At 37.5% G+C, this 17578-nt stretch overlaps 1 protein-coding gene across 1 annotated transcript; it reads right to left on the bottom strand.

Moving 5' to 3' along the window:
• Positions 1-3852: 3852 nt before the first annotated feature.
• LOC105054026 (uncharacterized) lies at positions 3853-11180 on the bottom strand. The gene is given in 6 exon segments (XM_073246009.1): positions 3853-5650; positions 9757-9978; positions 9981-10182; positions 10252-10401; positions 10523-10692; positions 10796-11180. Coding segments are annotated over 5 exon segments (2274 nt in total). The 5' UTR covers positions 10679-10692; positions 10796-11180; the 3' UTR covers positions 3853-4106.
• Positions 11181-17578: the final 6398 nt, after the last annotated feature.

Below are 17578 nucleotides of genomic sequence, written 5' to 3'. Positions count from 1 at the left end.
CTTCAGCTGAGACCGAATACAGAAGCATAACCAGCATAGCTTGTGAGCTCAAGTGGATTTTATTTCTTCTTCAAGATTTTCAGATTTCCTCCACACTCCATTCCATTGCATTGCGACAATCAAGCTGCCATTCACATCAGTAACAACCCAACGTTCTATGAACGTACGAAACATATTGACATAGATTGTCATATTGTTAGGGATCATATAAACAATGGGTTTCTTTAAATTATTCACACTCCATCTCGTCTTCAATTGACAGATGTATTCATTAAGTCTTTATCTGCTGCTACCTTTATATTCATTTTGTCCAAGATGGCAAAATAAATATAAATAAATAATATAGGTTATATATAATAGGGCTGGCAAAATATGATCCGACCTGTCATTCTGATCTGTATTCGATCTATCATAAGCAGGTTTGGGTTTAGACTAAACGAGTTTGGATCATAAATGGATCGATCCATTTAACCTATTTAATAATTAGATCGGATATGTGTTTTAAATATCTGATCCGTTTAATCCGTTTAATATTTAGGTCGGGTTGAGTCAGATAACCTATTTAACAGTTTAACCTATTTAATCTATTTCTGATTCATTTAATCGATCTGTTTAACCTGTTTAATCCATTTAAGATCCGTTTAACCTGTTTAAAACCTATTTAATCTATTTCTGATCCATTTAACTTGACCTATTTAATATGTTTAATCCGTTTAATCTGTTTAATCCGTTTAACCTAATTTGATCTATTTAATAAATGAATTAAACAGATCGGGTTGGATTATCTGTTTAATAAACATGTCGGATTTATGTTTGAATTTTTGACCCGTTTAATAAATAGATTGGGTTTGGGTTGACCATTTTCTGATCCGATCTATTTATGACCCGACCCGTTTATGATTATTCACACTCCATTTCATTTTCAATTGGCAAATGTATTCACTAAGTCTTTGTCTGCTGCTACCTTTACATTCATTTTGTCCAAGCTGGGTCTGGTTGATCTTCACCAGCTCCAGCTTGGGAGGGATGAAGATGTGTTATACAACTAAATTTAATTATCAAAAAAAAAAAAGATACCAAAGTTTGTTATCCAGCTGTTTATTATCCAACTGGCATTCTGTTAGGAGTCCTTTCTTTTTTTTGAATTCAAGATCATTTTTTTTCATCTGTATATAAGAACTTCTTTATTGGTTTTCAATTGAGAGAAAATAAGGAGATAATTTTTTTTCAATTTTAGCTTTCTTTGTTTGCCCTGTTTTGCAATGTAACGTGATAATCAAATATTCATGGATCTAAGTAGAAATGGAGGTTTCTCCAAAAAAAAAAAAAAAAAAGAAAAAGAGATGGATGGCTGAGATATATTATAAGAAAATCTTAAATTTTAAAATTTAATTAAATTAATTAGAAGTTTTAAGATATAAATGTAAATTATGAATAGTTGAAGAGATGTTTGTAGGGAAGACTTGAGCATACATTGGGTTAGGTTGTGGCTAAGCCTAATATCAATGAAATTTTTTCGCTTCTGTTTTTTTTTTTTATTTTAAGAATTCAAATATCAAAATAAATAAATAATATAGATCATATATAACTAGGGCTGGCAAAATATGATCCGATCCGTCAATCCGATCCGTCATAAACAGGTTTGGATTTAGGCTAAATGGATTTGGATCATAAATGGGTCGATCCGTTTAACCTATTTAATAAATAGATCGGATATGGGTTTTAAATATCTAATCCGTTTAACTCGTTTAATATTTAGGTCGGGTTGAGTCAGATAATCCATTTAACATTTTAACCTATTTCTGATCCATTTAATCCGACCTGTTTAACCCATTTAAGATTCGTTTAACCTGTTTAAAATCTGTTTAATCTTTTCTGATCCATTTAACTCGATCTGTTTAACCTGTTTAATTCGTTTATTAACCTAATTTGATCTATTTAATAAACGGATTAAACGGATCAGATCGGATTATCTGTTTAATAAATAGATTGGATTTAGATTTAAATTTTTGACCCGTTTAATAAACAGATTGAGTTTGGATTGATCATTTTTGATCCAACCCGTTTATGACCCGACTTAACCCGATTGCCACCCCTATATATAACATATAATACAAGGATGGGCCAGGTTAAAGATACCAAGCCTGAGTTCGGGCTAAACTTTGTAAGGCCTGAAAAAATGAGGCCCAGCTCAGCTTGACAGGCCGCATATCGTTTAAACGTGTAGTATAAAAAGGTGGTTTCTCAAAGAACTGAATATTTTACCCGAAAAAAAAAAAAAAAAAGAAAAAAAATCTGAATCGGTATGATTGTTTGTCTGTGTGGACAAAATTATACCATTTTTGACTTCAATGTTTGTTTTGGTGTAATTCGTAACGTATCGAACTACAGTTTCCATAGTTCTAATGTTCGTTTCTGTACAATTGCATGATTAGCAAATATTTAATATTATTTATAATTAGTTTAATAAGCAACGTTGTTTAAGAATAGGGATGGTAAAATTAATCCGATCCGAAGGGTATACACCCTATCCGAACCCGATCAAACCCGAAAAATAGGGTTTGACTGGGTTTGGATTCGGATTGGATAAAATCCAAAAATTATAGTACGGGTATGGATAGGATATGGGTAGTGCTATTTTCTACCCGAATCCGACCCGAACTTATGGGTATGGGTAATACCCGAACCCATATCCGAATATATACATATATATATATATATATATACATATCCGAATATATATATACATATACATATACATATACATATACATATATATATATAATATAATATATATATACATATATATATATATATATATATATATATACATACATACATATACATACATATACATATACACACACACATATACACACATATATATGATCTCTCTCTCTCTCTATATATATATAATTATATATATGTATGTATGTATATGTATGCATGTATGTTAGAAGTGTGTATGTGCGTATGTATGTATGTATATATATATAATTGGTAATTCTATTTTTGATTATAATATACATAAAATTATTTTACTTTTTTTTTTTGATATAGAATGGACGGGTATGGGTTGGATAGGGATGGGTATGGATTGATATGGGAAATGGATTACCCACGGATATCTCCGAACCTGTTGGATATGGGGATGGGTATCTCTTTTCTTGTCCGATTGGATATCGGGTAGATTTGGGTATTGGATATTAAGTTCGAATTTGGAGATGGGTAGTATATTACCCACCTAAACCCTACCCATTGCATCCCTATTTAAGAAGGGGGTAATCTACTACCCACTTGGGTGGTGACTCTATCTTACAGTGAAACCAACCAAATACCCAAAGCCATGGAAGTCACCCCCAACAGCCATTACTTTCCTAGCAAACAAAATTGTACAAGTGCTTATTTTCAGAAGGAATGAAAGCTACCACCCGATCATTTGCTTGCCCAACCAAAGAGGCCCCAAACCAAACACTGCAAGAAGTGTCCACTCACTTCTCCACCGGGCTAGGATCCAATTGGTTTCTCATTCCACTACCTCCTCCCTGGTTGGAACTCAAAAACACAAACACAATGGAGTACTGTAATGATCCTGTCGTCGTCAAATAGGCTTAAGGAGATTGGATTAAGGTGCCTCTGAATGGCTGACGCGGTAATGATCTTATCATTTACCTACAGGATTTTCGCACCTCTAAACTCCTTCAAAATCTTCCTCCTCATCGAGGGGGATTGTCTTTTTTTAACTGGATAATTATATCAAAATCTTCGGTGTAATGGTACAATGAGAGCATCAAATCACTCATTAATCAGCAGTATAGTCTCTTGTGGTCTCCACGCACTAGAGTGAACCAGTAAGAGAAACTGTGCTTTTGCTGTACTTCACAACCATGCGTCTTGTTCTCATACACACTAAATGATCGTCCATTTGACAGCTAAGCTATTAACTTTAAATGCACTGGCTTGCAACTGGAGTTCGGATCATATATATTCACAAAACTGTCCAGAATCAGCTTTGCTCACTTCCTGGCTAACCAGAAAGCATTCTGCTATTAGATTTTGGTCATAAAGTTTTCAACACAGCCTACAGGTCTAGAAGTCTTGGACTCTTAGCGCCTCCGTCCGACCGAACAACGCCTTGATTGCCTGCTTCTAACTGGTAAAAACCACTTTTCCCCACAGTTCTTGCTGTGCCTGTTCCTCCTAAGATTATAGCCTATGGTATGCATGTCTTCGCAAATCTCATGCCTCGAAAGGGAAATAAGCCCTGGCAATATGTCTTTCTGAAAATCTCGCAATCTCGTTCCCCTCCGTAACTTGACTCCATAAGCATCCTTCCCTGTTTCCTTCTCAGTACGTTTTGCAAGCATGGACCGCCCATCATCTCTGATTTCTTGTAGCTTCAAAGTAATAGCCTCAAAAGAATCAGAAGAATACTGAGGCCAATCGCTACCTTCCTTGGACTCGATTTCTATCTGTCCATTGCTAGCTACCTGATCCAAAGGATTCGTTGAACTCTCTGAAGATATAGATAGAAGTGTCTCAGCTGCCCTGATAATCATTCGTTCCATCTCTACTGCTTCAGTTGTCTGCTGCTTGGTATTGTCTTCAGGTTTTGCTTTGCTACTATCATATGAATTTTCCAGCAAGTGAACATTATTAGAAGCTTCAGGAGTTGGGACATTTATGCTAGGAAACCTTGTAGCCACCAGAACGTCTTGAGTTGTTCTTGAATCAGCTGCAATGGAGAGAAGTGCATGTTCTTCAACACTTTTGTCTGGCGAAGTGCATTCACTATTTCCAGTAATGTGATCAGGCTTCTTTTTGATAAGAGATTCTTCAAAACATTCATCCTGTTGATTCTCACCTCGACTGACAGCATGGCTTGATACAGTATCTTCTTCACTCCCCTCGTGATTAGCTTGCTTGTCTTCCGAAACTCTGATCACAGTTGGTGGCAGATTGGTACTCCCAACCGACGCACGCAAGTTATTGTCTTCTATGTCATTGCTGCAGGTTGTTATTAAAGTCGACTTTCTGCTATCAATATTTACATTGGTATGTGGCTGAACCAAAGAGTCTACTTGTGCATCTTCTAGTTCATGTAAGCCTGCATCGGAGAGGGCTGTCATGTTAACACTATACTGAATTCCTCCAGTAGAAAAACTATAAAATCCTTCCTCAAAGTCTCTGTAGCAATGTGCTGGGTCCTCAGCACAGGACTTTTCATTCTTATGATCTAATCCATACTGATTATCATTATACTCAGAAAGCTTAGTACCCTCTGCTAAAGCCTGAGTGCAAGAAGGATGTGCATGTTGACGGCCATGAAACAACCAATTAACATTCTTTTCCCTTGAATTTTCTTGAGGAAGATCATGCTGAATTGTCAAAGAGGATTCTTTTGGGCATCTGTTGCTTGATTCAGACTCTTTTGGACATCTGTTGCTTGATTCCCTCCAAACATCTCCATGGTGAACAACTGATGAACTCGTGGATGGAGAAGGAAGTGTTGGCACAATATTCGGCGGAGCAGGGATAGCTTCATCATCTTGTGCTATGTTAAGGTCAATGTGCATCCATTTGCAGAAAGTAATTTGTTGCTTCTGGCTTGATGGTATCATAGAGGGCTCACCTATGGACTCATTTAAATCTGCAAGGAAAACAAGAGATCAGAAAAGGATGTGTGGGTTTAGTGGAACATGACTAAATTAAAATACGTGCACCTTGAGTTACTGTATATTAAATGGCATGGTTTTATGTCATACAAGGAATAAAATTGTCCAAGGTGTACACACAAATTAAGTTAATAATGCATGGACTCTAGTAGCATTTACACACAAATTAAGACTGGAAGCTGACATTAAGTAAGAATATTAACATGATGAAAGTTGTGCATCAGAGATATGCAATGCTGTTTCTGACAGAAAATGGCAGAGGGAGATGTCAAATTCAAGAAGATAGATGCAAAATATAAATCACGAGGTGTATATCTCAGAGGGCCTAGGTCAGAGTTCTGGAAATTCTGGAGTTTAAAGTCAATTTCAAGTAGAATAATAAACAATCAGATAAAGTGTTCCACAAAGTGAAATCACATTCAAGCAAGGTATCTATTATATATCAAGGCAAAACAGGTAGTGCATTAGCTTCTTATTCAACAAATCATGAATATGGAATCTGCAGCAAATGCAAGAATTCATCAAGGATGTTTTTGCTTGCATGTAAGCTGAACACAGAAAGCCTTCCTAAATCCAGATCTGGGCATACCATACACCATAAAAGGCAATATCTTAGAACCTGGATAAGCAGGCAGCCTAAAATATATGGTCCCCATCACAACCTTTGTATATGTCATATCATATATCTAGTGCAAGTCGGTGAAGTATACCTGAACTCTAGCCGATCTGTATTTGATCCAGATGGCCAGACCAAAAACATGGACCCATAGTTTACATTGCTATGGTTATTACAAGACTGGACCAGAACCTACCTAATTAAATACAACTTATAGAGATGGAGACAACTGTTCTGGTCCATGACACTTGGGCCCAAGTCAAATTTAATAAGAAATTGAACCCAAGCTAGTGTGTTCTATATAGAAAACAAGTTGATATGGATCAAGATCCATGATTTCATGCTGGCTGAGGTCTAAAAACTTTCAAGATGATTATCCCTTGCATATAAGGTCAATAGTGCCATGAAAGCTCCAAGAAAAGCAGACTATCTTGATCCTCCTTGCTGCCACCTATTTAAGCTATGCCATTCTTGGTTTTCATCCCTCTTTTTTCCTCATCCAACACTCTTATCATTCTATCTCATATTTTCAGATGAAAATTTTGGATGTTCTAAACATTAGCGGATGCTTCTTAGATAGACATGCAATGCATGCACACATTGGATACATCCAGCAGACATGCATGCAAACATGCACCCATAAATGCACACATGGATATATGAGTATACACACTAAAACATTTGTCCTGAATTGCTATATTGTGGAACACATCCTATTTATTCATTACATACATAAGTTTTTTCTTCTTCTTCTTTCCGACTCCCATGATATTTGTTTTATGATAACTGCACCATTTTTTTTCCAACTTCTCTGACACATTTATTCATATAGAAAATGGATATACATGCCAAATACAGATTGTACATTACTAGAAACATAGGAATCCAGAAGCCATATCATTTTAAATTACATCAGAATCATATTCATGCTTTCTTATTGTTCAGACAATATCCCACTGCATCCATTGGTTAGAAGCATCAATGTCCTTCCAATCCAAGAAGTTTGACTAACATAAACTGGACCCTGAAAATGAATGGTGTTTCCTATACCAAGCAAAAGCTTAACTAATTAGATACTTCAGTTTCTAAATCTTATACATTTGTACATGATAGATACATTTCTACATCAGCCAATGGTGTTGATACTTGCATAAAACTTTAAGTGTCCTTAATCAATTACACTACAGGGCAAGCATTGACATTATCCCAGGTGTCAAACGAAATGGATCTGAATGGTTAAGATACTTCTAGTGAATTGTCAGAACCTTTTTTCCAGTACAAGGATATTTAAGAATGACAAACTTTCAAACTTAATTTGTCAAACACCTTGGACACCTTTACTCTTAGTACTTCTACCAAACTGAATTTCCATGGAAGGCCCCTCTCTTCCCTTATCAACAGTTGAAATTCCACGAGCTAACTAACAAATATTTTGTTAGGTTAAGAATCATAAACTTTTAGGAGTTTTTCCCTGAATACTTAGTCCAAGCAAAACAATTGATAGAACAAAATCTGATGTCGTTCTCAAATATCAGCAAATCGTCCAAAATCTGTTAGAAGACCTGTTATATAAATTAATTATTCATTTGGGATCAATCACAAAATATAAACAATCGGAGATGACTAAATTTCTCAGTTAAGTCGTAAGTGCTTGACAGCTAAAAGTCACACCCTCTCTAGGCTAACCCAACTGAGAGCACACCCAGATTCAGCCCTTTCACAACACTACGCTTGAAACTGCCCCTTTATAATCGTACAGAAATGATTTAGGTTTGCATCTGTTGTTATGATCAGCAACCTAGTGAGATTAAGTGCCTTTTCGCATGTTGGAAGATCTTTTTCGTGAGATAAGATCTTTCCAGCAGGGAACCAATCGGCTTCAATTTTAAAGATATGGTGGAAGAGGGTGACAACTAATTCCTGAAAAATAGGGATAAGACGAATCACCTCCACAACTGAAGTAGTTATCTCTTAAAATTAGAATTAGCTGCAGCTGGAGGGGCCCGATCTCTTGGAGGCATCCTTCTTCATCCATAAATTTAAATTTGAAGCGCTGCAATAAAGATCTCATCGCATGGTATGCTCTTCCGGCATCCATATAGACCCATGAGAAGAAAAATGTGCAAGGCTATGGTTAGGGTAGTATTGCACCATGCCAAATTTTGTTTGATAGAGAGAGAGCATCCGCATAGACGTAGCATACCAATGATGATGTGATATCTCATATGCTCTCGTGCCAAAAGAAGGTTGAATGACCAGGTATCCCAGATTACTCCAATAAACTACAAAGCGATGAGAAATTGGTAAGCTGCTTGCATGCACAGATGCAACAGAAAGATGTGGCCTGAGTAAGACAAAGGTGTGAAAGTCCTAAAGGTTCAAAATTTGTGACGAAGCAATAAGCAACTGTACGGACTGCCCAATTAGCATGGATAATGACAAATGACTAATGATGGTTAAGGATTTAGAGAGCAGAACCAAATTAAAGGGAAAGGTTAGTTAATCATCGTGCATCGGTTGAGCAAACTACAGACCAGGCGAGCAGGTGCGCACCACCTTATAAGCCGTTGGTGATGTGCATACGTGGCATTTTGTCACCTCACATGCACAACTGAATGGCATTATCAAACTCAAATTTCCCCAGAAAACCTGATACTTCAGCATGTTTTGCAACAGAACCAGTAAAATAGTCTGCATTTATTATATATAATCTATTTATTAACATATTAAAATCTACTTCTCAAGCTACTAGATATCTTTCTAATCATAGAAAAATATTAGAAATCAGTTGAAAGTTCATGGAACTTTGATTCCAGTATTCTCCTAGTTGGGAAATTTTAAATGTTGGAGTGACAACTCTAAAAACTTAAATTATGGCAAAAATGCAGAGTAATTATAGCGACAGAACAAAGTCCACATGGCCTAATGATGGGTACATAAAATCTAAACATGTTGTTTTCTGTATATCGGTTGATATAGCACTAAATAGTCAATAAGCAAGTTAAAAAATGAAACAAAAAATATTCATAGTCAGTGGAGGAGAAAGTGGCAAAAGTAACAATTCCATGCCATTTAAGTTTCTTTCCACCAGCAACGCGTCCAAATTTACAAGCCCAATGTGGAAGCCAAAGTCAAACCTATAAATCTGCCTTGTCATACGGCACATTTCCTATGTGAACACATTGAATATAAATTCTGGTTTCAAAACCGGCATCCTCTGCCTCAAAAATAAAAATTTTATGACGGTAGGTTTATTAAGATACGAGTATGGTATCCTCAAATTTCACCAGAGGCAAAGCCATATTTACATTATAATGCAACGTCAAGAGGCTTTAACTGCACTTTCTTTGTGAAGCACGGTTTTTTCTAGTACAATTGGCTATGCAAAACGAAATGCTTCTAATGTGCAGACATAGATTACCGCAATGAGTTAACCAATCAAACTTATTATGGAAAAAAGCTTACCAGCGAAACGGTAAGTAGATTTCTGCACTCCCCATCTTTCGCTGTGATCGGATGAAACGGTCGGTGAACCACACTTATTTGCACCATTACTGATGGGAGTCTCGAACCTAGAGGAAGAAATGACATTTGCTTCCCCATTAGATTCCAATTCTAGAGGCTCTTCCTCTAAATCAATAACAATTCGGGCATTCGAACAACTCCCCCTGTTGGGATAGTCGGCCTCTCGGCACCGAAATTAGCCTTCGGCCACTCCGAATTCGTGGCGTTTTCACCATTTACAGAAGAACCCATTACTCCCAAGCATCCGCCACCAATCTCCTCCCCTGGATCCCTCGTGACCTCATCGGGAGGAAGCTCGAGATCAAAATTCCTCATCCCATTCTCGCGGAGTTCATCGACGTTACCTCGTGCATCCATCGGACTCACCTAAAAAACCGTTCTCCATTCAGCAATTCTCACCCATCAATTACCAAAAAAATCGAAATCTTTTCTTACCACGTCGCAAACTCTCTTCTCCTCCGCCGATCCATTACACTCCACCGACGCCGTTCGTGGAGAAAATGGAGCATATACATCGGATTCTTTCCGGCACAGTTCATGCATCAGGTTCTTCTGCGTCCAGTACAGCCGATGCAGTTCCCGGACCTAAAAATTAAACTCCCATGCTTACATTATCGAATCCGAAAAGAAGGAACACAAAAAGGGGATCTGTTCATGAAGTTCAAACAACCCTTTTCCCAGATAAAGAAGGAAGAAACCTCCGAACCTGATTCTTAAAGATAACTTCATGCTGAAGCATTGCCTGCTTCAATCCCTCCTTTATCGAATCCCCGTACGCCTGCACCGAGTTGTTGAGGTTCAAATCTCCTCCTCTCCTCAGCAACATCGTCATCATCATGATCCAACCACCCCCCTCACGCATCACTCTTCACCAAACTGTATAAGAAGAGCACAAACTGTATAACGATTAAGTAATAGTAGTAATAATAAATGATGCCGATATAGGAATTTAGATACATATGAGAAGCTAACACCGAACCTAAGAAAACCGGATGGGAGCTCCGGCTCCGATCGCTGCGAGCGAATCCCATTCGATCGACGGATGGGAGAGAGAGAGGAGGGGACAAAAAGGGAGAGACGGGAGGGAATCTGAGGGGGTGGAAATCAAGCTTTCGGAGGAAGGAAAAAAAAAAAAGGAGAAAAGATCGAAATAATTGGGTCTCAGGCGCTGCTCCTCGCTTTTTTTTTTTCTCTCTCCCTTTTCCGTTCTTTCTTTTCTCGAACTGCCGCGCGTCAGCCCCCACGGCGAAATGGAAAATAGAAGGGAGAAAGATGAGGAAGCGAAAGGAAGAGTGGGATCGACCTATCGATTGATGGATTCCTTTCTTTTTCTTTCGTCTCTTCTTCTGCGCGGGGGGGGGGGGTGGAAATTTGTCGACTCCCAGACACAGATACACACAGATGACACCACTAGTGGGGATGGCCTCCAACTTTAATAAAAATCGTACTGCAAAAAGCTTCATGCGAGTATAACCCTCTGCCTGCGTGCCCATTTCCCCTTCTGCCCCCTCCTCTCTTTTACCCTTCTGCCCATTGTCCGCAGTTGCCCTATTAGAGAGCTACCTTTCTAAGGTGGTCTCTATCTGATGAAACCGGTTGAGACAGGACTGGGGCCCAGGAAATGGGAGGACCAACTGAATCCCAGCTAGAGAGATGGGTTTGGGTTCGATTCTTAGCCAACTGGGGGCCTCCATGACCGGTGGCAGGAGAATATGTCTGTCCCATGGTTGGGTCTGGCCGGCTAGCCGGCAATTGTTGTTTATCTCGGTGTTATACCCGGTTGAAGTCAGCTTGGGGGCAGTTCTGAGAATTGGGTGTTGGACCCAGTGATGAAGGGGAGACTAATGATGACCAGTAAAGGGTGAATTGTTCGTGAGTTGTTATCTTTAAATATCTTTTAAGGAGTGGCCCAGCGAATGTGCTGCTTTTGGAGGCTATGCCCACCATGACTTTTCTTCTTTTGAATCTTAATTAGTGGTCAATTTTTTAAAAGGATGCTGCAGTAGAGTAAACCGAAAAGCCTGGGGGTCAAGTAGCATATTGTCAAGCGCTAGCCTGATCAAAAAGATCTCATGGGAGACCATACATGCTTTTGAGCGCGAGAGAGGAATCATGTGATGCTGTTATATGTCTTTGGAAACCTGACAGTGTTGGTTATAATATGCAAGCTTTGCGAGAAATTCGCTAGAAGGTGAGAACATCTCATGGAAGACATTTAGTGTCTAAAATCTAAATAACATGTTTGTTCTTGCTCATGTTACGTATGACATTTGTCGTTTTAGCCAATTGTAGTGTGATGTCCACTTCCTGATTACCGATAATTGCGCTAGTCACCAACCAAACATGTTGTACTGGATGCAAGTGCTGTTCTTTAATTGAAGTAGCCATAGCTTTACTGTTGCATGATGTAGTCTGTGCAACACCCAGAAACGTAAAAAATCAATAATCTCACGGCATAGCCTAAAAAAACCAATCATAGAAAGATGATGGACCACCTGTCTTCATCATAACAGTTTGTTATAATTTATCTGTGACACCTTCAAGGCTCTTCTATTTACGTTTTAGGCGAAACAACTAATGGGTTGATATTACTATCAAAAAAAAAAAAAAACTAATGGATTGACGTTAGACATACAATTTGCAGGAAATTAATGTAACTTTATTTTCTAGCGCAAAACAATTGGCTTGAAAGAAAAATAACTTATAATTTTCATATTATATGTTCATACGTGAGGATCTCCATTGATCTTCTATAGTAATAAGCTGTTGGCTTTCCGATTATCAGCCTACTCCGAGGTCAACCAAATGAGTTGTGAAGCAAGATTTAATATCTATGAAGCAAAATTCTTTGTGCACTATTGGTGGTGTAGAAAATTTGATATGGAGCGCACTATTTTATCCGATTGATCTATATAATCACATTTTTCAACGTGCATTTAATACTTGTAGGTCGATTTTTTTATTTAAAAATTTTATATGACGAAAATATTTCTATTCTTTGAAAGATTTATGCTATTTTATATCTATATTATGACATTCCACATTCAAAAAATTATAACTTTTGTCCATAATATTTCGCAGGATATATATCATAATTTTTTCAAAGAAAAAAGATATTTTCGATATTCAAAATTTTTAAACGAAAAAGTAAAATTGCATTCATTAAATATGTATTAAAAAATAATTAGATAATTTTTTTTTATATTATAATATCTTAGATCATATTATAACATCCTGAATCATATCATGTCACAGGATGTCATAATTTTTTTAAAAAAATAAAAATATTTTATCATATAAAATTTTTAAATAAAAAAATTAATTTATAAATATTAAATATATATTAAAAATAATAATTATATAATCAATTAAATATATAATATATTTTACATCAAATTTTTCGCTCCGTCTGCGATGCACAAAGAATTCTTTTACCTGTAATTGTTTGAGAGCCCAAGGTAAATCAGTTATTCTGGGCCAAACGCACAGATTCTTTAAATCTGTTAAACATTTAAAAATTAAAATAGATGAAGACATGACCCAAACTCCCCAGCCTCAACAAAAACAAACCTTCCCATACTACCCCCACCCATCTGTTCCAGGAATGTCCCCGGATCCATACGTCCTTACGACGTAAACATAGGAGCATTTTGGGATACATCGCCCGCCTATATATTCGAACGTGGGCGTCACGATCTGGGAGGGCCCCAACTGGAGTGGGGACCACCAGAGCTCGGAGAACGCCGGAGATGTTTTTAATGGGTTTCTCATTTCTTTGTCCCTTTTATTTCCTCCGTCTCCGATTCAAAGGGACGCAGTACCAAATCCGGGAGCGTTTTTTAATGTTATCGGGCCTTGGATGGAACAAAACAAACGGGTAGTACTTACTGCGGGGACCCCACGGTCAACCCACCTTGACACCATCATCCTTTCGCTATCGCGTGGGTCCAATTAACAGTTGGTTGTGTCTCTCTTTGGGTTCTTTTCTCCAGTCTCTGTGGATGAACTTTAAAGGGATACTCCTACAGCGAGGACACGAGGACACAACGTTGACCAACCCGGTAAGGGAAAGAATAAAGAAAGGCAAGGACTTCCGGAGGAGGAGGATGATGTTAGAATTTTTGCACTGCTAATATGGATTCTGCCTAAGCCTACCCTATCGTTATCCTGTGATTAAAAAAATAGAATGACTTTTTTCTCTTTTTCCCCGCCTATGGAAGTGGAAGACGGGCTCTTCAAACCAAGCCTTACTTCTACCAAAAAAACAAAAAACAAGCCTTTAGAAAACAATTTAGACATTGGTGGAAGAGATGGATGGTTGCTTCTTTGAAGCCCTTGGAAGCAAGCTTAGTTGACGTGGAGTACTGAATTAATGTTTGGCAGTTAATGAGCCAGGAAGATCGATGCTAATTCTGGTGGTTCGGTTGTAGTGTATGTGATAACGAAGGGTCCATCCTTCATAAGAATCTGATGCAACTGGTTCGCGAAGAAAGAGATGGTTATATTTTCACAGGGTTGTAGTTTGAACCCTCTTTCTCTTTTTCTTCACTTAAAAAAAGGGGAAAAAAAACTCTAGTTGTAATACTAAACCAAAACTCTGAAGTGCCATTGCATCTGAGCATTTATAGATCGTTTGTTCTTTGCATCCATATGCATTGCAAGCGCTTCCTCTTTCACTTTTTATCCTATATGTCATTTTTCTTTTTATTTTTCATTTTTTTTAAATCCTTTTGAGATAGAATCATCAGTAAAATTAAATTGGAAGAGCGTAAGCTCCTGAACTTACAAAAGAAAAAAAAAAGATGGAAAAAAAATATTAGGAAACTTCAGTGTTTGAAAGTTTAGCCTCAGAAATTGATAAATACCTTAGCAATATTTGAGAAGGCTTATCGCATCACATCTGCAAAATTCATTGTACATTTGTTATGGTTCGCCTGAGAAGAAGAGGGTGTTTTTACTCCACTAAAGACGTAAATTATTTCTAACATGCAATAGACGTGGAAAATATAAATTAGTTCTCGTTGCTTTCTCAAAAAAAAAAAAAAAATGTATGCTAGTTAAATAGAGTTGTTTCGAGTTTCAGAGAATGTCGTTTTCAAATTTTGCATCAATAGAAGAATAAAATTTCGATGAATCTTTGAAATTAACCAATCTACTAAAAGAAAAAGACACTTCCTTGAATACAATGATAATTTTCCTTAATTATAATGGTAGGCACGTATCACTTTTTCAGCTTTTTTTTTAAATGGAATTATATTTTTCAAACCAGTCTTCGCTTCTTTTATGCTGACAAGAACAACGCCTTAATCCTTGCGCTGTTCTTCCATCATTTCATACACTTATTCATCATTTCATACACGTACAAAACCTGGAGTGATGTGACCACACTTCCTTTCCCTGCAACCGTCATGGGAAATGCAATGGTCACACCAAGAAAGTCAACGTGCAAGTTGCTGGATTTAAGCTATGCATTTGCCAAGTGAGTCCATGGGGACCGGCACGTATCTCTGCCAATGCTGCACGTCTCTTGACGCACTTTGTATGATGTCCATTTCATGGCTGCATTTTCCCAAGTCTACGATATCCAAAGAAATAATATATATATATATATATATATATATAGAGAGAGAGAGAGAGAGAGGGATCCATCCATGGAGGGATAGACATGAAAGAGAACCTCTTAAAACAACTCTTTGCATTGGCTACTCCACCAATGTGAACCAAGTAAGGTGATCGACCTGGGTTAGTAACCCATTCAAAGCAGAGGATGGATGAGTGCACTTACTCTTGGAAATCAAATTATATTTGGCACGATCAAAGCAGTGAGAATGGCCCTATTAGTTCAATATATTGAAGTTTTTCTTTGCACATTAATCCAGAGCCAGAGTTTGACCTAGTGTACTAGATATCCACATGGTTTATTAAAGGACCATTTTCTGAATTTACCAAAAAAAAGGGACCATTTTCTGAGTGACGGTGATTCCATGTTTGCAATAAATTTTGTTAGTGCCCATCTTATTTTTAGCATATATTTCTTTTCACAATTTAAAACAAACAAAATAAGAGGTGTATATGCTAAGAGAATAGTATATTTATGACTAAATTTAAGAACATAGCTCATGTGCCTTGCAAACATAGGCTCGACCAAAATCTGCATCGCCAAAGTAGAGATGTTGTTCATGAACTTGTCCCAAGGGCTTATTGAACATCCTACACTATGAAGGGGACAAAAAGGATCCCCAGAAAGCTTAACAAGGATTCGATGTATGTATAAGGTGTTGGGGGATGGGGCCTCCACAACATCATATCCTGAATAAGTGCCGTCAAGCAATTTCTCATGTACAATAAAGAATCTTGCTTTTCCTCGTAGAAACTCTGTCCATACACGTCATCATGCTACATGAGGATTATTTTAAGCATTAAATTATGATTTCTTGATAGAATTCATGAACTTCTACGTGACGTTTCGTCTAAACAAGATTCCATTCTCTAAGTAGCGAAACATGACAACTGAGACAGGAATCCGACACTGAAATCTCTGATGTTACGCCGTCCTCCCTCACAGAATTACTGGGATGGCATCAAGTTTTGCAAACGGATGGGCATATATATCTTTGACGAAACTTTTAGTTGAAACAGATCCATCATTGAGTGGAACCAATCCAACCACAAACCAACAAGTACAACCACGCATGTGTCGCATGCTTTTTCTTTTTTTTTTTTTTATCTATCTTTGTATATGTTGGTTCGTGGTTGGATTAGTTCACTATTGGGCCAATAGATCTTGTCCAACCAATAATTTTTTTTTGTATCATCAGATAGATTTTAAGAGTATCTGCACAATATCTAGCCTTAGATCTCCTGGCCTTCTCAAAAACTCCAAAATAGGAAGTTGATGTTCGTTCACCCGTGCGCTCTAGTGCCCTACCTTGTCGCTAGAGACTTCAAGGAGTTTCATAGATGCCAGCGCGTAAGATGGTTGGCTTCCACAACGGACAGAGAAAGAAGGGACCGTGCCTCGCCCACTGGAGTAACCGGATTCTCTGGTTGCAGAGTAGCTCACTTTATTTACAGTAGAGTGAGCCGAGTAAAATCACCGTGCAATGGATAGGATTAGATGAAGTTAGAGTAATGAAATAAAAAAACTTTGACACCTCTGATTAGATCAATTATGGGACAAAATCCTGCTTGCGGATTATCCGATGTTGACCTTGACATCTCTTCTACGGATCTGATTTTTGTTTTTTGTTTTTTTTTTTTAATATCAGACTGGTGTGTTTGATGCTTCATTTCAGTTGCAGCCACCCCCTTCAATTCATCATTTGTTCCACCGACGCTGAAACAACGTCTACTTCTAATACCTGAGTGCGATCTATTCTGATCCTTCTTGCTTTGATCCTTCTTTTGTAGCTCTATTTGTCTCGTGCTCTTAAAATGATTTTATATCCTTTTATATGCTTATTCCCTTCTGTAAACTTTTGTTGTCATTAATCTCTCTAGCAATAAAATTTAGTGGCTAATGGAGGATGGACCTCCTAAGCCTCTAACTAAGAATGGAAACTAGAAGGGATACCAGAATATTTTATGTCGTCTTTGAACCAAATGAGATGGTTTTAATTTTTTATTGAAATTAAATGGGGATGGTTTCCGTAATAGCTTTAAAAATTAAAAACTTTTAAATTTCGTGTTCAGTTTAAGTTTTGGTGAAATTTCTGATCCACGCTGGACACGAAACTAGCCCCAAAATTGGATCCAAAACCGG

The sequence above is a fragment of the Elaeis guineensis genome, chromosome 11 (assembly GCF_000442705.2).
Source record: "Elaeis guineensis isolate ETL-2024a chromosome 11, EG11, whole genome shotgun sequence".
In the NCBI taxonomy this organism is placed as follows: Eukaryota; Viridiplantae; Streptophyta; class Magnoliopsida; order Arecales; family Arecaceae; genus Elaeis; species Elaeis guineensis.
Note: the sequence above shows the minus strand (reverse complement) of the source record. Positions and strands in the feature narration are given on the sequence as shown.